The sequence below is a fragment of the Hylobates moloch genome, unplaced genomic scaffold (genome assembly GCF_009828535.3).
Source record: "Hylobates moloch isolate HMO894 unplaced genomic scaffold, HMol_V3 SCAFFOLD_10, whole genome shotgun sequence".
In the NCBI taxonomy this organism is placed as follows: Eukaryota; Metazoa; Chordata; class Mammalia; order Primates; family Hylobatidae; genus Hylobates; species Hylobates moloch.
The window spans coordinates 48,983,979-49,008,894 of NW_026652285.1; the positions used below are offsets into that span (position 1 = coordinate 48,983,979).

A 24,916-nucleotide genomic window follows, 5' to 3' on the forward strand; every position below is an offset into this window, starting at 1 on the left:
TTGCTGCTGTAACAAATTACTATACACTCAATGTCTTAAAACAATGCAAATTTATTATCTTGCAATTCTGGAGGCCAGAAGTCCTAACCTAAAATTGAGATACTGGCAGAGCTGTGCTCCTTCAGGAGATTCTGGAGGAGACTTTGTGTCCTTGCTTTTTCCAGCTTCTAGAGGCTATCTGCATTCCTTGGCTTGTGGGCCCTTCCACCATCTTCAGAGCCAGCAGCATAGCATTTTCAAATCTTTCTCTAATCTCTGCTTCCATCTCTTTCTTTCTGACTTCTGCTTTAGTTATCACATCCCTTTCTCTAATTGCTGCTTCCTCTTTTCTTTATAAGGACCCTTGTGTTGATATTAAACCCCACCTTAAGATCCTTAACTTAATCACACCTGCAAAGTCTCTTTTGCCATAAAGGTAACATATTCATAGGTTCTGGAGGTTAGGATATAGACATTTGGTGGGAGCACTAATCTGCCGACCATATACCTGTATTTCATAGAGATTAGACATCTGAAATCATACAGATTATACATCTTTCCTTGAGCACCCTGATTGAAAAATATCTATACTGTAGTGATTTTGTTCTGAATTCATGCCCTCTAATTCTATTCTCTTAAGAGCTCAAGATGAGTCTGAACCTGAAGGAATTTAGGAAGGAATCAAAGATTATCTGAATGATTGACTTGAAACTAAAGTCTAAGAAAAATAGCTTTTGTGTCATTGTGTGGCATTCTACTGCCTGTTGCAATAGCATTTACGAATCTTGGTGTCAGGATGTTGTGCTTGTTTTGTAGTCAGGCTGGCATGGTTTCAAATCCTGGCTTGGACACTTTGAGGTGAAGGTATACCTTAAAGATACTTTATTGCCGACATGGAAACACTAATGTAAGTTCTCTGGGGTCAGCGGTATAACCAGGTATGAAGGCCAGGATTCTTGCCCCCGCCCCCTGCCCCCAGAGAAAAGGAATGAGCTCTCTCTTACTCTTGGAGATACTTGGCAATTCTCTTTTTGCATCTGTTCAAAGTAGATGGAAATATTCCTAGAAAATATCTTCTCTCTGTACAACTCTTAGAAATACAGCTTTCTGGACAGCGGTTGAGATCTCTGGGTAGCTGTAGTTTTAAGTTCATCCTTAGAAACCTTATATTTCAAACATCTTTTAGAGTAGTTAGGAGCATATGCTCTGGAATTAGGCTGCCCACCATCAACCTTAGCTTCATCCTTTAACTGTGCGGCCCTGGGCAGGTTCTTACACTCTGTGAGCCTCTGCTTTCTCATGTGTAGACTAGGGATAATGATAACCTGCTGATACTGTTGTGAGGCTGCAGTGAAGTAATGGCTGGCTTGTACTCCATAAATATCAGCAGTTCATCAGATTGCTGCATTTCCTTGACTTCTGACTTACTATTTTAAAATTAATTCAAAAGCCTTGTTATAAGTATGATTTTTGTTCAGTGATTTGAAGAAGTCATTAACTGTGATGGGATGAGGGACGGGACTGAGAAATATAGACAGACTTTGATGATTATATGGTTATTGGTGATACATTCTTAATTTCAGATATATTTTTATTCATTCACCATGTATTTACTAAGCATAGAGCATATGTTACATTACATGTCAATGATTTACCCAAAAAGGGCTGTAAAAGAATGAGCAAGAAACTTTCCCTAAGGTGTAGAGACATGCCCACTGTTATTTTGAGTTCCTCAATGCCCGGGGCTATTCATTCATTGCTTTATTCTACTCATTTATTGAGTGTGCCTGGCACTGTTAATAGGAGCTGAGACTAATCCAGCAGTGAATAAAACAAAAATTTGCCCTTATGGGGCTAACATTCTAGTGGGGAAAGACCAACAATAAATGGGTCACATAAAGAGAAATATATATGTTGTATGGGGATAAGTGTTATGGAGAAAAATAAATCAGGGTGTGGAGTATGCCAGAGGGGCAACAGTAATTTTAAATTGGGTGGTCACCGAAAGCCTCCCTAAGAAGGTGGCCTTTGAGAAGTGAGGAAGTGAGTCCTGGAGATTTCTGGAGGAGCATTTCAGGCAGAAGGAAGGAGGTGCAAGGGCCCTAAGATTGGGAATGCTCTTGGTGACTAAGGAAGGCAATCGTGGCCTCCTCCTCATGGATTCTCCTTTGAATGTTATGGAGTTTAGAACACAGAAGGCAAGTAGTTACAATTATTTTAACATTCTCACATTCAGCCAAGTGCTAAGGAAGCATCACACTTAAATTTTAATGAAGAGAAAACAGTATCTCGTGCACTGCCTCTGTAACTTTCTGTCTAAATCAGAAATGAGTTTAACAAGTAGAAGTTTCAGACTTTTCAGTTTTCAGTATTGGAAAGAGGTTGGTCAACAAGAACAATAGTCTTCATGACTTGGTTCTCCCCCATCTCACCTGAGCAGGTAGGAACAGGTGTGAGCTGGCGGACACATTCCAGCTCCACGTCATGGATTCTTTCTTTTCCCGATTCTTTCGTTTCCCCATTCTTTCATTCATTCTTTCATTTCCCAATCTCTAAGTCACTCTGTGGATTGCAAAGAGATAGCCAGAATTCAGAAAAGGGGAATTTATAACTTTTTTGAAATCATTGGTTATTGAGGTATAATTTACATATCCCAAATGCAGCCGTTCCTGTATATAGTTGGCTGAGTGTTGACAAATGTGAATACCCAGTGATGTGCTGATAAATAGTTAACTGGCTCTTTATGGAGAAAAGAAACCCCTAATTTGTGACCTTTGCCAGTTTTTTGTGATGTAAATACTTCTATCCTTGTTGATGTTAAGTCATCAACCTGCTGTCACTGAATAGGGTGCTGGGAAGAGATGTGTTTGGATGTTAGAAGCTGATGAGGGGCCGGGCGCTGTGGCTCACGCTTGTAATCCCAGCACTTTGGGAGGCCGAGGCGGGCGGATCACGAGGTCAGGAGATCGAGACCGCGGTGAAACCCCGTCTCTACTAAAAATACAAAAAAAAATTAGCCGGGCGTGGTGGCGGGCACCTGTAGTCCCAGCTACTGGGAGAGGCTGAGGCAGGAGAATGGCGTGAACCTGGGAGGCGGAGCTTGCAGTGAGCCGAGATTGCGCCACTGAACTCCAGCCTGGGCGACAGAGCAAGACTCCGTCACAAAAAAAAAAAAAAAAAAAAGAAGCTGATGAGGAGGAACTGTTTCCAGCACACACCTTTGCACTTTATGGGATTACCATCATAATCAAAATGCAAAACATTCTCAGCATGGTTCTCCAGGCATCTCCCAGCCTGTTCCCACTCCACACCCAGGCTATCACTGATCTGTTTTCATTCACTATACAGTAGGTTTATCTGTCTTAGCATTTTATGTTAATGGAATCATATAGCATGCACGTTTTTGTGTTAACATGTTTTGAAATGTATTCATGATTGACTGTTCCTCTTAATAGTTTTACATTACTGGGTATCATTCTATTATATGCCATATGATCTTTATTTTATCCTGTTATATTCTATTTTATACTTTCTGAAAATGAGTTATGGTACATGTATTTTTTTCATCACCTATTGATGGACATTTACATTGTTTCCAGTTTGGGGCAGCTACTATTAAGAAAATTCTATGAACATTTGTGTATGAATTTTGTCTAGAAATAATGTTTTAATTTCTTTTGGGTTAATACCTAGAAACAAAATGCCTAGATCATGAGGAGATTGTATGTTTCATAAATGGCCAAATGGTTTTCCAAAGACGTTGAAGAATTTTATACTCCTATTAGCAATATATGAGAATTCTCATGCCCCACAATCTCGTTAAAACTTGGTATTGCCTGTCTTGTTAATGTTAGCCGTTCTAGTGTGTGTGCAGTGCTGTTATGACTTTAATTTGCATTCAAGCATCCTTTCATGTGTGTATTGGCCATTTGTATATCTTCTTTTGTAAAATGTCCATTCAAGCTTTTGCTTCTTTGGTTAATTTGTTTGTAGAATGGAGGTAAATAACTTTTCAAAAAGGAGGTACAGAATTTGGAGGAATCTATAAATTGAAGAAGGCAGGAGGGAAACCCAAGCAGAGAAGCAGCCCAAGAGAACTGACAGGTTCCTTAAGGTGGCCACAGTGCTGGTGACCCCAGTGCTTCATAACTAGGTGACCAACTGTCCCTGTTTCAGCACTGAAAAATCCTGTGTCCCAGGAAATTCCTTAGTCTTGGGTAAACTCTCTGTGGGAGTTGGTTGGTTACCTTGCATAACTATGTACAAGGAAGCTGCAAACTCTGTGCAAGGAGTCATTAGACTGGTGAGGGGTTTCGCTGCATGCTCAGGTGAAGCTGCCAGTGGTGAATGATTTCTGAAAGGCCACACAGCTCCTCATCAGGGGCAAAGCCAGTGTTAACACATGGGTCTCAGCTCTCTGTTCAAAAGTCATCAGCTTGCTTGTGATATGAAAATTTAGGAACATTGGGAAGGTGCCCTCCTGCTGCTAGAAAAAAAAGTAAACCAAAAACTTCAATGATTATTTTTTGAAATTACAGGCTCTGTGAACTCCTTTATTTGGCTCAAGTTTTAATTTTCTGATCAAATGCAGTTTTCCCTGAAAGAACTGAAACATTGAGTCTTCTGGTCATTTATTAGTATAAAATAGTTTACAACGCCTTTCCTAAGAACACACTTCGGTTCTAGAAAGGATAGAGATAGGAAAATTCTGGCTGCAAGGGTGACGGGTTATCAAACAAGAAATGACATTCATTGACTTAGAGTTGTGTATAGAGTTGTGTTAGTGTGTGACTGTACAGAAGAGGAGCTTTAGAGGGCTAAGAGCAGAGAAATTATTCTCTCTTTATGTAGCTAGTGTTAAGGAAAAGGTTGGGCTTTGCACTATTTGCTATCGATTTTATACTTCATATACTCCTATTGTTTCCGATTTATTTATAAGATATCCCCATGTTAGTTATATATTGTTCCTTGTTTCAGTCCTTGCTGCTATTGAATAACGTAACCACAATCAGCTTTTGTTTTACATTACCCCAGAGAAGCTAGATGGAATGCCTGCTTATAGATAATATCACTGCTGTTTTCATACACTGCCTTTCTTTTGAATAACTTCCAACATGTTGTGACATTTTTCTTCTTAATATTTATTAAATCCCCAACAGCATGCTTGATGCTGTTGAAGGAATATAAAAGATAATTCTCGTCAATAAGGGACATGCATATTAATAGATGAGAGACATAAACATGCTTTTACATATAAACACACACACACATATGTATGTATGTATGTATATATATATATAATCCTAGAAGGTGATAGATTATTTTGTTTTGATGGGGCAGAATAATTGAACTAAGGCACTTTACTCTTTAGCTGTTGTCTTGCAAGCAAAATGAAAGAAAATAAAGGGTAGAGATGTCTCAACCCACAACTTTCAGAACCTTGGAAGAGTTGGTACTGCAATTAAGGTAGAACTAAACCATTTTTGCTGAAATTAGCCTTAATGTGATAATTCTTTGATACTCATACTAGAGATTTTGAGCTGTACATAGCTGTACTGTATGTGGTTTCAGTAATTTAAGGATTCTGATATTTATTTATTTATGAGACACAGTCTTGCTCTGTCGCCAAGCTGGAGTGCAGTGGCATGATCTCGGCTCACTGCAACCTCCGCCTCCCGGGTTCAAGCAATTCTCCTGCCTCAGCCTCCCAAGTAGCTGGGACTACAGGCATGCACCACCATGCCCAGCTAATTTTTGTATTTTTAATAGAGATGGGGTTTCACCATGTTGGCCAGGATGGTCTTGATCTCTTCACCTCATGATCCCCCCCGCCTCAGCCTCCCAAAGTGATGGGATTACAGGCGTGAGCTGCCGCGGCCAGCTGGATTCTGATTTTAGGCCATTCATTCAGCAGTCTTTAATGAGATTCTGTTCTGTGTTGAGCCATGCACTAGGAGCTGGGAATAAAATGGTGAGCAAAACAGATGTTTTCCTGTCTCAACGGAACATATGGGCCGATGGGGACACAGGCATTAAACCAGTAATTGTACTAATTAAGGTATAACTAGAGCTGCATATTCTTATGATTCTATTAATATGAGATGGTATAATTAATGACACTGACCTCGCCTGGGGAGTTTTGGAAGACTTCCTACTTGAGATGAGACACAAACTATAAGGAAGAGGATTTCAGCTGGAGAGGGTGGAGATAGAGGAGGTGCCGCAGGTAGGGGGAGCAATGAGCTTGACACAGTCAAGGAATGGAAGGAAGGCCAGCATAGCTAGTGTATTAGTCCATTTTCATGCTGCCGATAAAGATATACCCAAGACTGGGCAATTTACAAAGGAAAGAGGTTTAATGGACTTACAGTTCCACGTAGCTGGGGAGGTCCCACAATCATGGAGGAAGGTGAAAGGCGCGTCTCACATGGCAGCAGACAAGAGAAGAGAATGAGGGCCAAGCGACAGGGGTTTCCCCTTATAAAACTGTCAGGTCTCTTTTTTTTTTTTTTTTAAGACAGAGTCTCTGTTGCCCAGGCTGGAGTACAGTGGCACGATCTTGGCTCACTGCAACCTCCACCTCCCAGATTCAAGTGATTCTTCTGCCTCAGCCTCCTGAGTAGCTGGGATTACAGGCATGTGCTACCACGCCCAGCTAATTTTTGTATTTTTAGTAGAGACAGAGTTTTACCATGTTGGGCAGGCTGGTCTTGAACTTCTAACCTCAAGTGACCTAGCTATTTTGGCCTCCCAAAATGCTAGGATTATAGGCATGAGCCACTGTGCCCAGCTGATCTCTTGAGACTTATTCACTACCATGAAAACGGTACGGGGGAACCCACCTCATGATTCAGTTATCTCCCACTGGGTCCCTCTCACAACATGAGGGAGTTATGGGAGCTACAATTCAAGATGAGATTTGGGTGGGGACGCAGCCAAACAATATCAGCCAGAGTACAGAGAGAATGCTGGTGAGTGTGATCTGAGGTGAGGCCAGAGAGAGGCTGGGCCAGACCACACAGGCCCCTAGGTCAGAGGAGGAGAATGGTCTATTCAGTAAGTTAGATGAAGCGTACGGAATAGTTCCTGGCGCAGTGTGAATAAAAGTTTAATACAATATTATTATTCTGATTTACTTTTTAAAACTGTATTATGAAATAGTATTAATTGTTGACCGATACTATTTATTTTAAGGGCAAAGGGAATCCACTAAAGGATTTTAGGCAGGGGTAGGGCATAGAACACTGCCAGATTTGTATTTTGAAAGCTTCATCATTCCAGCTACTGTGTAGAAAACAGATATGAGAGGGGGTTGTTCTGTGACGATCTTCCTTATGGAGATTCTGTTTCTTTCCACGAGAACTACTGTATTTACCAAAGAGTGCTCTTGACAAAAGTTACAGGAGATGAAAACTCTAAGCTTCTTGGGATTTTAAGGTTTTCTTGTAAAGGATTATGCAACCACTCCTGAATTCTACCCTTAGTCCTCTGGAATCTTAAAATGGGCCTGTAAAACCCTCCTTAAAACACTCCTGGAGGCTGGGGCTGGCATCTGTGTCCTCTTCCTCATTGTTCACTGCTGCTTCAGAGTCCAGGATCATTGAGATGAGAGGCTTCCCCGCCTGCATTCCCCGCTTGTTTTCAGAGTGCAGGATTTCATCTGTGTAGGTCAGAGCAGTTTCCACTTGAATCGAAAATGTGAGACTTAGACTTTCTTTCAAATCTTAATGATGAGACATTCAATTACTGTGTAAAGCCCTAGTGAGGACATGATTTCTAAATAGCATAGAAATTGAGTGGGATGATGGTTGAGAACGTGATGAACAGAAGGGAAAGAGAAATAAACTTTTTATCTGGAAAAATTAACCTAGGCCAAGACTTTTTTTTTTTTTTTTTAAATTAGGAAAGCTGAACTTTTGACTTGTCTCAATTGGGAAACATCCTGATGATAGTCATTATTTTAGGGCAGAGCCATGGATGTCCTTGGAGAAATAGCTACTATAGTATTTGCCCAAAGCACGTGAGTGTCAAAGAATGGAATCTGGGCGCTGCAGTGGTCTTGAAAATTAACTAGCCCAAAGTCCAATTTTATAGAAAAGGAAAACAGAGACTTAGTATATGTTATTTAGCTCTAGTGAGTGTCAGCTGGAATTAGAACCAAGCTCTTCTGTCTTCAATGCGTAGTTCAATTTTCATTCTGTGATCCACATTTTATAATTTGCTGAGAAAATATGGTTGGTTGAGGTTTTGCTAGTTTGCTTTCCCAAAGTGAACAGGGGCTTATTTTCAAAGCCATACTAAACAGACCTAACTGAGGAAAGGTGTATGTAAATGAGAGGACTAGAATGTTAAAGAAATGGATAAGATAAAGTAGAACCAACTGTTTTTATACAAGAAGCTTAGCTGATAGGCAGGATGTATGTTTTTGTCTTGTTTTAGAAATTGCAATTTTACTTTTAGTTTTGCAATAAATGAATAAGCTATATATTTATACTGTCTACAGAAGTCAGAAACAAATGTTATCTTTGTGAATGATCAATTGCTTCAGACATATTTCAAATTAACTGTATAAATAATCTAACAAGGTCCTTCATTGTACATTTCTCAGAGCAAACAAAATGCAATGTGTTTTTATAACTAGATAGCTATTTGATTTTTTCCCCCTCTTTCCCACATTTGGGTATAGATTGATATAGAATTACTTAAAATGCTGCATATAAATTAAACATTAAAAGGAGATTTGGAGAGGCTAAGCTGCCCCATTATAATCTTTAGTTCCGCAGTCACTGCCTCAAGGACACTCCATTTCATATCACATGTCCTTCTTTTGAAAAGTGATCACCAAGGTTCAGGTAACATTTAAGCACAGCCAGCAGCTGCATAATTTATGGACCTTTTTTGTTTTGTGTTCCTTTTTAAATGAAAAACAGGAAAACAGAAGATGGTTTTCACACATTAATGTCTTTCTTTTGTTCTTTCCTTCCCACCCTTCCTTTGCAGATAGGGGCCCTGAAGGACTACTACCACTTCTACCATAGCAGGACGATTAAAAGGTCAGTTATCTCGAGCAGAGGGACCCACAGTTTCATTTCAATGGAACCAAAGGTAAGAAGAACCAGTTGGGTGGGGACCAAGAGGCAAAGCTTCTGCATTTTTCATTGGTAATAACACACTAGGGACTGAGGACCAGCATGAAGGCTCAGATTTCTAGAACTGTCATATTATCTTTTGGTCTAGTGTCTGTGCTTCCTCTTTAGATAAAACTAGGCGGTGGCTTGATTTTTATTGATGTGCCACTATCATCCCCGTTGTAGAGCAGCCCAGGAGTATCCATAGCTATGGAAGTGAGAGGGGCTAGGAAGTAGGGAAGACAGAATTTGATTGAGAATGATTGAACTGTTAACAATACCGTGCTGTCTACCTATTTGCATACAGATCTGAGGTTGTATGAGCTCCACTAAAGGAGGGGTTTCTTCCAGAACCCTCAGGTCAGGGGTACAGATCACCGTGAATCCTCATGATTTTACTTGGCATTGATAGACCCACACCACTGGCAGCCTCAGGACTAGACTGTGTCTGGAGCAGGTGGGATACTGAACACAGAAAGGGGAGAAGCTGACTCCTGCTCTTGGGGCCTCATCAGGTATCTTGTGTCAACTCCTTTTGGGTTTTCCAGACAACGTACCCCTGGGAGAGCCCAGAAGCAAGCATGCTATGCCTAGATTCTCCGGTTTTAGAGAAGTGGGGCAGCTTTGAAATGGGAGGTGGGAAGCTGAGGGGTGTTAGGGACAAACTAATAGCCGACAACTAAGACTCTGAGGTCGAGTTAGGTATCTGCCCTTATTAAATTAAGTTGGAGGAAGGAATGGAGTTTTGTCTGAGAACTAATTGGCCTCTCTGTTGTGTCAAGTAAAGGGGAAGAGGGCGCATCTGTACCAACTTGCCCTAGTTCCTCTGTGGGCTCCCTGTGTATTATCGATTGTAGGGTGTTCTTGCTTTTTTCCTCTCCTTATGATTTGGGTTTGCCGTAAGAACTCATTTTCAAATAAATTGGTAGATAAGTCCCTACCAGTGCGCATAGCCATCTCGGCTAGATGTCCTCGAAAGTTATATTCCTTGTAAAGCAAAAAGGCCCCTGTTTGAATTAATATGCAAATGAGGTTTGCAATATTGCGTCTTGCCCTCAGTTATGTGCTGTAGTTAGCCTTGTTTAATTTTTTTCTGGAATATGTTCATGATTATGAAATTGTAACCTGGCTAGAAAAAGCACATATCTTCTATGTCCCTATTTTCTGTGGGTTATAGGAACATCCCCTAATACATTTTCATGGTCTGTGGATTACGTGTTTTTTCCTTTGTCACTATTCAGAATTGAATTTTTCTGGAAAGGCCATCAGTTTGGGACATTCATGAATTAGCTACATTTTCAAAGCAAAGTCATGTTTTTCATCTCTTAAACTTTTTTGAAGCTTTTCTTGAACTTTGGTAATTAAAACGATGCTAATTTCAGATCTCATGTACAAAATCAATGTGAATTTGAAAAACCAAGTACTAGTGGTTTGGGAAGTAAGAACAGAATGTTATGAGACATTATTTTCATGATGAAGGATTTACTGAACATGGAGCTATTTCCAGCCTTCTTGTTATCTTGGGGCATCTTGGTGTTTATTTCTTCTTATCTCAGTGCATCACATGGCTTCTGCGTGATCCGACAGAGACCTTGTATGCTAGGACACATAGTACCTGGAATGCACTCCTATTTCAGGAGAGCGGGGCCATTGCAGGCCAGCCTAAGGGTACATGCTGCACTCCCCTGCCTCCTCAATAAAAATAATCCCTCAGAGTAGAGCCACAACTTACTCTCCATTCCAATGCTGTCTGCTCATCGTTCCCACCTAGCATTTACACAGGACAGCCATGGTTCCCACCAGCTTTGCAGAGAGAGAGCCACAGATTGGGGTTTGCCCACACTTTTGGATCTTTCTTGTAGTTCATTTATTAATTGGCCCTTTTTTGAGCCCCTAGCGTATGCCAGGCCCTGTGTTAGGCTCCGGGGTTTGGAGATACATTGGTGCCCTAAGGGAGCTTGCTGCTTTCAGGGAAGACCATCCAGGACATTGCAATGCTTCTCAGTGTTGGGGGTGGGGGGAGCAAAGGACACTGGGGGTTCCTAAGTTGTTGTTGTTGTTTTTTTTTTAATTTTAATTTTTTTTTGAAACGTAGTCTCACTCTTATTGCCCAGGCTGGAGTGCAATGGCACGATCTCAGCTCACTACAACCTCCAACTCCCGGGTTCAAGCGATTCTCCTGCCTCAGCCTCCTGAGTAGCTGGGATTACAGGTGCCTACCGCTACCCCTGGCTAGTTTTTGTATTATTAGTAGAGATGGGGTTTCACCATGCTGGCTAGGCTGATCTCAAACTCCTGACCTCAAGTGATCTGCCCGCCTCAGCCTCCCAAAGTGCTGGGATTACAGCTGTGAGCCACCATGCCTGGCCTTGTTTTTTTTGTTTGTTTGTTTTAATTTTAAGAAACTTTTTATTTACAGAGAATTTGCAAACGTGAAAATGTTACAAAGAATTTCTATATACTCTTCCTAGATTCCCCAAATGTTAATGTTTTACATTTTACCACACTTAGTTGATCATTCTTTCTGTCTACACACATATACACACATATTTTTTATTTTTATTTTTGAGATGGAGTTTCGCTCTATCACCCAGGCTGGGGTGCAGTGGCATGATCTCAGCTCACTGCAACCACTGCCTCCCGGGTTCAAGCAATTCTCTTGTCTCAGCCTCCTGGGTAGCTGAAACTACAGGTGCGTGCCACCACGCCCAGCTAATTTTTTGTATTTTTAGTAGAGACAAGGTTTCACTGTGTTACCCAGGACGGTCATGATCTCCTGTCCTCGTGATCCGCCCGCCTCGGCCTCCCAAAGTGCTGGGATTACAGGCGTGAGCCACTGCGCCCGGCCGATATACACACGTGTATGTAAGTAAGGTATGCATATATATAAATTTTCTGAACATTTGGGATCAAGTTACAGGTATGATGTGCCTTCAATTCTAAATAATTCACCATGTATTTATTTAAAATAAAAACATTCTTTTTTTATAACCGTAAGTATAATAATAAAAATCTGGCTATTAATATTAATTTAATATTATCTAATCTACAGACTTTATCCAAATTTTTTGATTGGCTCTTTTCAGGGCTGGGATCACATTTAGTTGTCATGTTCCCCGAGTCCTCTTTACTCTGTCATATTTCTTCAGCTTTCTTTTTTTTTTCTTTCATAAGCTAGAAATCATTTAAAGAGTACAAGCCAGTTATTTTGTAGAATATTTCTCAAGTTGGGTTTGTCTGTTTCCTCATGATTAGATTCAGGTTTGACAAGAACATTTTTGGCAAGAATATCAGAGAAGTGATGTGTTCTTCTCAGTACATCAGATTGAGGGGCACATGATACTGCTTTGTTTCATTACTGGCGGTGTTAACTTTGAACACACGGTGAATATCGTATCTGCCAATTTCTCTACTTTAAAATTACTACAGGCACACCTCAGAGACAGTGCAGTTTGGTTCTAGACCTCTTCAATAAAGCAAATATTGTAATAAAGCAAGTCACACAAATTGTTTTCCAATGCATATGAAAGTTATGTTCATACTATCCTGTAGTCTATTAACTGTGTAAATAGTATTACGTCTGAAAAATGTACATACCTTAATTAAAAAATACTTTTTCTAATGACCATCTGAGCCTTCGGTGAGCCATAATCTTTCTGCTAGTGGAGGGTTTTGCCTCAACGTTGATGGCTGCTGACTGCTCAGGGTGGCGGTTGCTGAAGGTTGGGGTGGCTGTGGCAATTTCTTAAAATCCAACAACAATGAAATTTGCCGTATCAGTTGACTCTGTGTTTGCCAACACAGTTGTAGTCACAAAAGATTTCCCCATAGCATACAATGCTGTTTGATAGCACTTTACCTGCAGTAGAACTTCTTTCAAAATTGGAGTCAATCCTCTGAAACCCTGCCGCTGCTTTATCAACTAAGTTAATGTCATATTCTAAATTCTCTGTTGTCATTTCAACAATGTTCACAGCATCTTCACCAGTAGATTCCACTTTCTTTGCTTAACCATAGGAAGCAATTCCTTACCTGTTCAAGTTTTATCATGAGATTGCAGCAATTCAGTCACATCTTCAGGCTCCACTTCTAATTCTAGTTCTCTTGGTGTTTCTATCACATATCACGTCTGCGGTGACTTTCTTCACTGAAGTCTTTCTTGCATTCCTCAAAGTCATCCATGAGGGTTGGAATCAACTTCCGTCAAACTCCTGTTAATATTGCTATTTTGACCTCCCCTTATGAACCAAGAATATTCTTAATAGCATCTAGAATGGTGAATGCTTTCCAGAAAGTTTTCAGTTTACTTTTCCAGATCCATTAGAGGAAACACTATCTATCAGAGCGGTAGCCTTACAAAATCTATTTCTTAAAAACGTTTGAAAGTAGAAACTACTCCTTAAACCATGGACTGCAGAATGATGTCGTGTTAGCAGGCATAAGAACAGTAATCTTGTAAATTTCCATCAGCGCTCTTGGGTGACAGGTACATTTGTCAGTGATCAGTAATAGTTTGAAAGGAACCTTTTTTTAGTGATAGGTCTCAACAGTTGGCTTAAAATATTCAGTAAACTATGCTGTAAACAGATGTCCTGTCATCCAGGCTTTGTTCCATTTATGGAGCACAGGCAGAGTAGATTTAGCATAATTCTTTTTTTTTTTTTTTTAAACAGAGTCTTGCTCTGTCACCCAGGCTGGAGCGCAATGGCACGATATCAGCTCACTGCAACCTCCGCCTCCCGGGTTCAAGCGATTCTCTTGCTTCAGCCTCCTGAGTAGCTGGGATTACAGGCATCCGCCACGATGCCTGGCTAATTTTTGTATCGTTAGTAGAGACGGGGTTTCACCATGTTAGTCAGGCTGGTCTTGAACTCCTGACCTCAGGTGATCCGCCCACCTCGGCCTCCCAAAGTGCTGGGATTACAGCTCTGAGCCACTGCATCCAGCCCTCGATTTAGCATAATTCTTAAGGGCCCTGGGATTTTTTTAGAATGGTAAATGAGCGTTGGCTTCAACTTCAAGTCACCAGCTCCATTAGCACCTAACACAAGAGGTAGCATATCCTTTGAAGCTTTGAAGCCAGGCACCTGCTTCTTTCTAGCGTGAAAGTCATAGGTGGCATCTTCTTTCAACAGAAGGCTGTTTTATTTATTCTACATTGAAAATCTGTTGTTTAGTGTAGCTGTCTTCATCAATGATCTTAGCTGGATCTTCTGTATCACTTGCTGCAGCTTCTCATCAGCACTTGCTGCTTCACCTTGCACTTTTATGTTAGAGACAGCTTCTTTCCTTAAACCTCATGAACCAACCCCTGCTAGCTCCATACTTCTGCAGCTTCCTCACCTCTCTCAGCCTTCTTAGAATTGGAGAGTTAGGGCATTGCTCTGGATTAGGCTTTGGCTGAGGGAAATGTTGTAGCTTGTTTGATCTTCTATCCAGACCACAAAAACTTTCTCCCTATCAGCAATAAGGCTGTTTCTCTTTCTCATCATTTGTGCGTTCATGAGAGTAGCACTTTTTAATTTGTTTTAAGGACTTTTCCTTTGCAGTCACAGCTTGGCTGTTTGGCTCAAGAGGCCTGGGTTTCTGCCTATGCTTGCTTTCGACATGTCTTTCTTACCAAGCGTAATCATTTCTGGCTTTTGATTTAAGTGAGACAGGAGTGACTCTTCCTTTCATTTGAACACTTAGAGGCCATTGTAGGGTTATCAATTGGCCCAATTTCAATATAGTTGTGTCTTAGGAAATAAGGAGTCCTGGGGAGAGGGAGAGAGATGGTGAGCGGCCAGTCAGTCTAGAGCGGTCAGAACAAACGCAACATTTATTGATTAAGTTCACTGTCATATGGGTGAGGTTTGTGGCACCCTAAAACAATTACAATAGTAACGTCAAAGATCACTGATCACAGATCACCACAACAGATATAATAACAATGAAAAAGTTTGAAATATTGCAGTAATTACCAAAATGTGACACAGACACACGAAGTGAGCACACGCTGTTGGAAAAATGACACTGACAGGCTTGCTCGATACAGGATTGCCACAAATCTTCAATTTGTAAAAAGCGCAATATCTGCAAAGTGCAATAAAGAGAAGTGCAATAAAACAAGGTATGCCTGTATTTTCCCTTCTCCAATTAATAAGTGTTTTTTGGGAAAATACTTAGCGACTGCAAATTTCTACACGCTCAGTTTTTATTTTTTACTCCCAGCTGACTTCATTGGGCATATAAGGCAAGTGTTGGTGTGACTAGGTTTCTTGGGCAGGTCTCTTCTTCTTTGATCTTGGATGTGGATAGGGTGGGTGATTTGTGTGCCAGAGTGGAGGTACATTTGTGGGTTTGGACCATGTGAAATGGCTTCGTGGAAAATTGATGATGCAACCTTAAAGTTATTTTTGATCACCACCTTCTCAAGAAAGGAAAAACACATGAGTGAGTCGTAGGGGATACACACACTGAACAGATCCTGGCTTTTACTTACTATAGTAAATGGCACACTCCCTTTTTCCCCTCCTTTTATTCTTTACTTACAAGGCTCCAAAGAAGGAAATGCAAAAGTAGCCACATTGTAAGAGCAACCCTCTTGGTGCTAAGAAAACGATGTGGTCAGTTTGGGCACATGAGCCCAGAGAACAAGAATAGCCTTGACTCATACACATAATGTGTGTTAACATTATGTTATGATTAACTTTTTAAATGACAGAGATTCACAGACTTCTAACATAGAAGCACTAGGGCAATAATAACACAGTTTTGCAGAAAGTCCTGTTATATTTTACAGCAGTCTGCCCAATAAGGCTTTCATCCTTCTTATCCACATCTTTCTTTTTACTTACCAACATTTCTCTGAGATAGGTAAGCTAAATTTTAGAAACAATAGTCTGAGTTCACGTTCTCAAAGCCTCTTACTAGTCTGTTTATAAATTTTGGCCAGCCACAAACATTTGGGTCAAGGACAGTGTTATCTGTAGGAGAATATGGGATGGAAGCTCTTTAGTTGCTCATGGAGTTGGAAGGGTGTGAGGAGGAGTGTGGAGATCATTTTCTTTCATTTTCCTTCCCCTTATCAAAAAACAGAAAAACTAAAATCCTAACTTTTCTAGTAGGGTAGGGCATATTTGACTTTTAAAAATAAAAACCATAAACTGCCATTAAGTTAGACACCCATGCCCTATGCATATGTAGTTAATTACATAAGCATAGCTTCCCCTTTTTCCCATTAGATTTTATCTTGAAGGTTCTAGCCTATCAATCTTTTATCTTTTCCATTCCTTTTTCTATCCTCAAATCTTTTATGGGTCAGTTTTTATCCAAGACTAGGACAGTGTCACTCCCTCCGCTGGGTCAGCGATGGGCATCTCCCATCTTGTTGCTCCCTACGTTCACCTCAGCCAGCCTGCCTCATCACGTGGATGTGTGTGGTTGCGTTTCTCACTTGGAAAAGCCATTCATATAACATTACTTATTGTGGAATCACAGACTCCTTAGAATTAGAGTTGATTTAGTCTTATCACTTTACTATCCAATGCTGCCATACCATCCATTGTACTTCTAAAAGGAATTTTTTCAGATCTGTTTGAACATTTCCAATCAAAGAGCCTTCACCATCAGACAGGGCAAACATTTCTATATTTTAAGAGATTTAACGTGTTAATTATGATCTGCTTGCCTGTAACGTCTACCCGTTGAGTCTACTTTTGCCTTCCAGAAGGCAAATTCTATACACTGTTAAATCCATTTCTCTATAATAGTTCTTTAAATATTTGAAGACTTTTGTTTATTCTCTTGGAAAAGCAATTGTCTCCTTATAAGTGTGGCTCAGCATCAAGTTCAAGGCTTTAGCTTCCCATTTGTTACATTTATCCATAAGCCATTTCCTCTGAAGAGAATTTAAAGCAGAGCATTCAAGCATTGTGCAATGAGGAAAGGGCATAGGAAAAGGACAGGAAGGGAGAAATGAAGTGATTGGATGTAGCTGGCAGGATCAGATGAACTCAGACCTGTGAAAGAAGAAAAGCAAGTTCAAGTTTCCTACTCATTCAGGCTGGTGCCTGTTGTGCTCAGGATTAGATTTTCAGGTGCCTGGGGTTTCTCTTTTTGCCTCAAGAATAAAATAGGTGTGATGGAGTAACTGGAGTACAGGAGCACTTCCCTGTACATAATGGAGAGGTTGTGCGCATCTACTCCTTATCAGTCAAATTCCGTTTCCCCATGGATTCACTTTATAATTTCAGAAGTATTTTTTCTTTACTACTACTAATTGATCTGTAATTGATCCATGGAGGCAACCATCACATTTGCTATCCTGAACTTGCAGACAAAACCATTTACGAGCTTTTTACATACAGCCGATCTGCTAGGTGAACTTTGGGGTTAAAGAACCTTATTTAGTTAAAAATAAGTATTCAGAAGTGTCTGAGGTCAATCTTAACATGGCTTACATTGCTACCATGCCTCTTCATTAATTGTGGCCATGTCTTTTCACAAATAATATTTCATGGGGTCTAGCGTAGCTTCAAAATGAGTTTCACCTGGAGTTCAAGTGCTTCCTGTGCAGGCCACTGCTGCACTGCCTTTCTCCCAGCCTTGCCCTCCTTCCAGCGGGCATTCCTGGGTGTTTTCTTTGGCAGGTTAACGTGCTGCTCTTCAGTTTTAAATGCGATAATGACTTAATGTTTGGGCTTTCTTTTGTGCAGTGCAGTTTTATAAGTGTAATATAACAATCCAGGGTTTGTGCTCATCCAGCTGTGTGGGCTGATCCAGGGTGTGTTGAGATCTGTGGCTTTGGCCTTGTGTTCCTGCACAATGAGGGTGGCTGTGTTTTCTTCGGGTAGGTACCTGAGGCTTTGTGTGGTTGCTTAGGAATGGTGATTTCACGTTTGCCTCTCATCATCTTACTGGTAAGTAAAAATGGTTACCAAATATCCTGAGAATGCACTATATTCTTCTGGAAACAGCATGGGCTTGGATCCAATGACAAGCAGAGAGGCTGCGGATGTACTGATCAGGAGGGACTTAGGGCAGCTCTCTTGTTTCTGGCTACCTTTTTTGCCATGTTTTCACCAGCTGTGAATGCAATCATTATAGCAAATCCCTGTCTTTAGCATTTGATAGCATTTCTGAGTCTTTGCAAATCCCACTAGAATGCATACACTCTCAGGAGAAGCCTTTCAGACTTAGGTCAGCCCTTTGATCCATTTATGGTGACACGATGACTAGGACTGTGGAAGAGACCTGAAGAGGCATCTGGGTGCCGGGTCCACCCGTGTTCTCCACCTCCCTGTCCTATCTGTTTTGTTTCCAGGTCTCCTAGGTGTCTGGATGGTCAGAAACCAGAGGGTCAGACTGTACGCTGCTGGAATATCTGATGGGAAAGTTTAGATCAAAGACCCAATCTCTTATAGGCAGAAGTAAATTATTTAAAAAATGATTTCTCAGCTACTTTGGCAAGGCTGCCAAATCTTTATTAGAGAGTGCTTGGCAGTACTTCACTCCAAAAGGTCATAAACTCACATGCCTTGAGTGGGAGTGCAGGTAACATGAGTGAGTGAGAAGGGCCAGGCAGGAACTCACCGGGCATGCACCAAAGCGTAGCGCACTCGTTGCCTGCACGGAGCAGCTGCTACTCAACTGCGGCCTGTTGTCCTCAGGCTGCGGAGCTGGCTCAGTGTTGCCAATTTAAAAGGACCTGCAAGTCTCGACTTTTACGTATCATTTTCCAATTTTAAACGTTGGCAGCTAGTTCAGAAGTTTAAAAATATTTGTGTGGACCAAAGGAAACACATCTTTGGGGCATCCCAGTTTGTGACCCCTTGGGTTGGCTGTGTTGGGAGAAAGCGAGAAAGGTGTAAACGACAGATCTCATCACTTTGATGATTTCACTTTGGTCTGATGCTCACATGAACACACAGTATTAGTTCTGTCAGTTATGTACCACGGTGAGGGCTCAAACATGATTTCTCTCTGTGCCTTTTTAGTCTCCAGATTGAAATATGAGTATCAGGCGAAACATAACAGGCTCAGGTCTTGCAAGTTGTGGAGCGAAGGCTGCCAGTGATGGTGGTAGAAGGTGGAGGGCTTATTCTAGTTCTCTTCTGCTTAATCCGGTTTTTCACTGACACCTATGACTGCCCTGGGAGACAGGCTTAACACACTTGTTCAAGGAAGCACCATAAGTCAAAGCAAAGAACAAATGGGAAATAAAAGTGATGGCCATAAAAATAGGAAGAAGAGTATGATGAGGGGAGGCAGGTTATGGATTTTGCATAATCTCTTTAGCCACTTGAAGGAAAGATACTAACTGTAAAATCTTTACTTTTTCTGGTTGATGTGGTATTTCTTTTCTTCTTCTTCTTTTTTTTTTTTTTTTTTTTTTTGAGATGGAGTCTTGCTGTGTCACCCACGCTGGAGAGCAGTGGCGCGATCTTGGCTCACTGCAGCCTCTGCCTCCCGGGTTCCAGCGATTCTCCTGCTTCAGCCTCCTGGGTAGCTGGGATTACAGGCGCCCACCACCACGCCTGGCTAATTTTTGTATTTTTAGTAGAGACGGGGTTTCGCCATGTTGGCCAGGCTGGTCTCGAACTCCTGACCTCAGGTGATCCACCCGCCTCTGCCTCTCAAAATGCTGGGATTACAAGCATAAGCCACCATGCCCGGCCTATGTGATATTTCTTTTTTTTTTTTTTTTTTGAGACGGAGTCTCGCTCTGCCGCCCAGGCTGGAGTGCAGTGGCACGATCTCGGCTCACTGCAAGCTCCGCCTCCCGGGTTCACGCCATTCTCCTGCCTCAGCCTCTCCGAGTAGCTGGGACTACAGGCGCCCGCCACCATGCCCGGCTAAATTTTTGTATTTTTAGTAGAGACGGGGTTTCACGGTGGTCTCGATCTCCTGACCTCGTGATCCGCCCGCCTCGGCCTCCCAAAGTGCTGGGATTACAAGCGTGAGCCACCGCGCCCGGCCCTATGTGATATTTCTAAGATGTCAGATTCTAAAAAGGTAGCTGTTGAAACTAGAAAATGTAATGATAGCATTCTAAATTTCTAGATAGGTATTAAGAAGGGAATTTTGAACCTATAGTTTCTGTTGAAATCTTGGACAAATTAGGATAAAATAAATAAGCAAATCTAAGGAATAAGTGCAAACAGCAAACAAACAAACAAAACCCAGCAACAACAAAAAACTCAAAGCCAGTTTAATTGTCTGGCTTTGAAGAGAAATTGTACTAATTCATGTCTTTATTTTAATGAATGCAAGAGTAAATAAGAAATCTAATTAAAACCACCATTGAAAGGACATTATTTGTTAATTAAATGCTTGCAAATCTTATTTGTATGCTGAGTCCTCCCAAATATCAATCAGTTCTTACAATACAAAAGGAGGCAATAAGACGCAGTGGAAAGAACCTTTGTATTGTAGTTCTTACTGTCATTCCTGTAGGGTGAGCTCTACCCATCAATCTTCCCTCACTTGAAGACTTACCATTTTTCATGCATATACTTAGAGAAGTACACAGTATAATGCAATATAATGAATTGCAAATGTAAGAAAAGATCAAAAGTGTAGGTTAAATCCTTGTAACAAAATAGTAAGTTGCCATTAAAATAATGTCATAAATTTATACATTCAGGTAAGAAATGATCCCCAAAATAATATGTAGGCTGAGTGTGGTAGCTCATGCCTATAATCCCAGCACTTTGGGAAGCTGAGGCAAGGGAGGATTGCTTAAGTCCAGGAGTTCGAGACCAACCTAGGCAACATAGTGAGACCCCCATCTCAATAAAAAATAAAAAAATCAGCTGGGTGTAGTGGCATGGGCCTTTAGTCCCAGGTACTCGGGAGGCTGAAATGGGAAGACCACTTGAGCCAGGGAGGTTGAGGCTGCAGTGAGCCGAGATTACATCACTGCACTCCAGCCTGAGTGACACAGTGACACTCTATCTCAAAAAAGAAAGAGATATATATATGCACATATACATATATATATAAATAAAGTTTAAAAAAGCAGTATATAAAGAGAGTAGAAGATGAAGATGTGTTCCCATTTATGTTTTGCATTTAAACAAAAAAGACCTGTGTGTATGTGGCTATTGTTTTATGCAGGATAGATTTGGAAGGATGCACATATGCATAAAAATAACTGTTAACCTTTCCACAGTGCCTGATTTTTAAAAACGATAGTAAAATTGCTTTTGTCGAAATATCAAAGCAACAATGCTTTGATATTTCAAAGCTAATGGATATATTTCTGTTCTCATCTGACTCCACCTTTCACTTGACATCATGGTTGATAATTTGCTCCTTTTTGAAAAAGTTGACTTGTTTCTTCAGAGCGCTTTCCCCGAGTTTTCTTTCTGTCTTTTCCCCTGCACCTTCTGTCTTTGTTGAGGGCACATTTGCTACCTCATGTGTAAAGTTTGGAGAGCCCAGGGCTCAGTCAGCTCTGTTCTTTTCCTAGAGAATTTCATTCATTCCCTTTGCTTCAAATCACCATTATGCTGGTGTTCTTGCCTCAAATTTCTATCACCATTTACCTTCCTGACATCCCCAACTAGATGTTTAATAAGCACCTAAAATGTAATAATACAAATAACATGTCCAGGTGCGGGGGCTCACGCCTATAATCCCAGCACATTGGGAGACCAGGTGGGCGGATCACCTGAAGTCGGGAGTTCAAGACCAGCCTGACCAACATGGAGAAACGCCGTCTCTACTAAAAATACAAAATTAGCCGGGCGTGGTGGTGCATGCCTGTAATCCCAACTACTTGGGAGGCTGAGGCAGCAGAATTGCACGAACTCTGGAGGTGGAGATTGTGGTGAGCCGAGATCGTACCATTGCACTCCAGCCTGGGCAACAAGAGCGAAATTCCATCTCAAAAAATATAAATAAATACATAAAATAAAACATATAAAAATATAAGAATAACATATAAGATATATGTCATACATATATAATAAAATATAAACATATAAAATATAATAATAAAAATAGCATGCGTGGAACTTTTACATTTCTACCCATTACCATAGTCCCCAAAGCCTTTTCTTTCCCAGGAAGTGGCACCATGATTTATCCATTTTTGCTGATGCCAACAATGGAACAGAATCATTCTTGATTCTCTCCCTTTCCCTCGTTTCTCCTCACTGAGTCATCAAGAGATATTGTTGGCCCCACCACTAACATTTATCTTGCAGCTATGAATCTGTGGACTTTCTCCCCCTGCACTGCCACCATCCTGGTTAATCCCACCATCAGTGTTGACCTGGTTCACAGCAATTGCCTCTACTTCCACTGCTGTTCTTCTTCAGTCATTCTCCACAGAGAGTAAACTTCCAGAGTTCGAAAGAGATTTTTTTTTAAATGACTTTCCATTGATCCTGAAATAAAATCCAGTTTTTTTTAGGTTATCTTCAAGGGCCATTATGATCTAGCCTCTTTCTGCCTCTCTGAGCTAGTCTTTGGCGCACCTTCTTTTTGCTCATCGCACTTGGCCATATCTCTGTCTCTCTTTCTGTCTCAAGCCCTTTCCCTTGTTTCCCCTGCCTGGAATATGCTTCCTTTGGTCTTTGTATGATGGATGTCTTCTCAGCCTCATGTCACTTCCTTTGAAAGACCTCCCTCAATATCCTTGCTAAAGTAGATCTTTAATCTCACCTGCCCAACTCCTATGTGCCTTCAGCATGTTAATTTCCTCTTTGATATCTATCTGAATCCAAAACCATATTGGTGATTTGGTGACTGTTGGTTTTCTCATTCTAGGATATAAATTCAATGGAGGCCATGCATCTCGTTAACTGTGGTATTCCCATGGCTGGAACAATATCCAGCACATAGAAAACCTTCAATAGAAGAATACATGAATGAATAAATGACATTTGAAATTAATTTTGGAAGATAAGTGATAGAGGCAATAATAAAGTTTGGAGCTGTAATTTTTTTCTTTATTCTTCTAGCACTGACATCATTTTATGGTGACATACACAGTACTATCTCATTTTAAGTATAGACATTAGAGCAGCTAGTTGGAGAGAAGACACTGTTATAAAATGAAAGCAGCATCAATTGCATTTAGGATATTTGAATTCTGATCTCAGCTTTACTACTAGTTCAGAGTGGCTATTAGCATGCCACTCCTCACTGGGCTTATTTCACTTGTAAAATCATGGAGCAGATGAGTTATTTTCTAATGTTCATTCTGATCCATTAATTACCATCTTGAATCAGTGTCACTTGTGATTTTACTATTAGTCCATGTTGCCATCATATCACTTTTTTCATATTCTCTGTTTTAGTTTCTTTCCAAACTTTCTCCTACTGCCTTTTTCCTCAATATTTACAATATTTCTTTTTCTGAGGCAGAGTCTCACTCTGTCGCCCAGGCTGGAGTGCAGTGGCGCAATCTCCGCTTACTGGAACCTCTGTCTCTCGGGTTCAAGTGATTCTCCTGCCTCAGCCTCCCAAGAGCTGGGATTACAGGTGCCCACCACCATGCCCGGCTAATTTTTTGTATTTTTGGTAGAGGCGGGGTTTCACTATGTTGGCCAGGCTGGTCTTGAACTCCTGACCTCGTGATCCACCCACGTCGGCCTCCCAAAGTGCTGGTATTACAGGCGTAAGCCACCGCACCCAGCCGATATTTAAAATATTTCTTAGCACTTTGAGCTCTTCCCCAGACACTGTTTTGCCTTAAAAGGCTAATTTTGCAGATAGACTTGAGATTAACTTGGTTAGTCTTGAGACAGACTTAATACAGATGTTATCTATTCAGCTATGCATATAATAAATGAGGAACAAGTAACATTGCTTCTTTGTTCCTGCAGTACGTGTTTCTTACAATATAAGAGAATGATGATGAGAATAATATTAAGTGTTATTGCTGGCATTTAGGAAATTCCAGAAGAAGGTAGTTCCAAATAGCAAAACATTGTACTTAACAGAGGTTCTTCTAAGGAGTTAAAAACTTTATGTGGCTTTTGAAGAAACAGAATACCTTCTAAGACGACAACAACAGTAGAACAAATTTTACAAAGCCATGAAAATTAGAATTAGAAATATATTAGGAGGCCGGTGGTGGTAGAGTCAGGATAGAAAATAGAAGAAACCAAAAATAAAGTCAGATAGAACAAGGGTGGATGCAGTTAATGAAAATTTTGAGTGGTTATGTAGATTACTTTTTAATCCTTTCGCAAAGCTAAGTAAGCATATGAGTTGGCAAGCCTAGGCTGCCATTCCAAGAAAAATTAAAAAAAAAAAAAAAAAAAAAAAGAACCAACAAAAGTGCAAAAGACTAACAGAGTAAGTAGATAAGAAACAGGACTGTGTCCTTAGGCCAGATTTGCTGGCCCCAGCTCAAAGGCAGGTTTTGCTTTAAATGGAATGTTCCAATAATGTCCCTTAGGCTGTGGACATACTTTTCAGACTTACTCCTGGGACTCATGGGATTCCCTTCTTCAACTCACTTTTGTACAGAGAGAAAAGAAGATAGAAACTTTGGGAAAAATGAAGTTGCTCCTTACATGGGGAAAACTGAAGTCTCCCAGGAATGAGGTAGCATGAGAGAGATACTCAGAGTTCTACTAACCATTCACAGATTTGCTTTCTCCATGGATATTTTAGAGACAGGGCCTCATTCTGTCAGCCAGGCTGAAGTGCAGTGGTACAATCACAGCTCACTGTGGTCTCAAACTCCTGGGCTCAAGTGATCCTCCCACCTCAGCCTCTTGAGGAGCTGGGACCACAGGCACGTACCACCATGCCCACTTAATTTTTTTTTTTTAGTTTTTTGTACAGACAGGGTCTCACTATGT

General features: G+C 40.8%; 1 protein-coding gene across 3 annotated transcripts in view; it reads left to right on the forward strand.

Moving 5' to 3' along the window:
- PCSK5 (proprotein convertase subtilisin/kexin type 5) overlaps window positions 1–24,916 on the forward strand; it is a 465,201-nt gene that overhangs the window by 32,922 nt on the left and 407,363 nt on the right. For all 3 annotated transcript variants that reach the window (XM_032164318.1, XM_032164319.2, XM_032164320.1), the window contains exon 2: window positions 8,980–9,084. In XM_032164318.1, coding sequence (XP_032020209.1) covers window positions 8,980–9,084 — 105 coding nt within the window. The remainder of the gene's footprint in view (window positions 1–8,979; window positions 9,085–24,916) is intronic.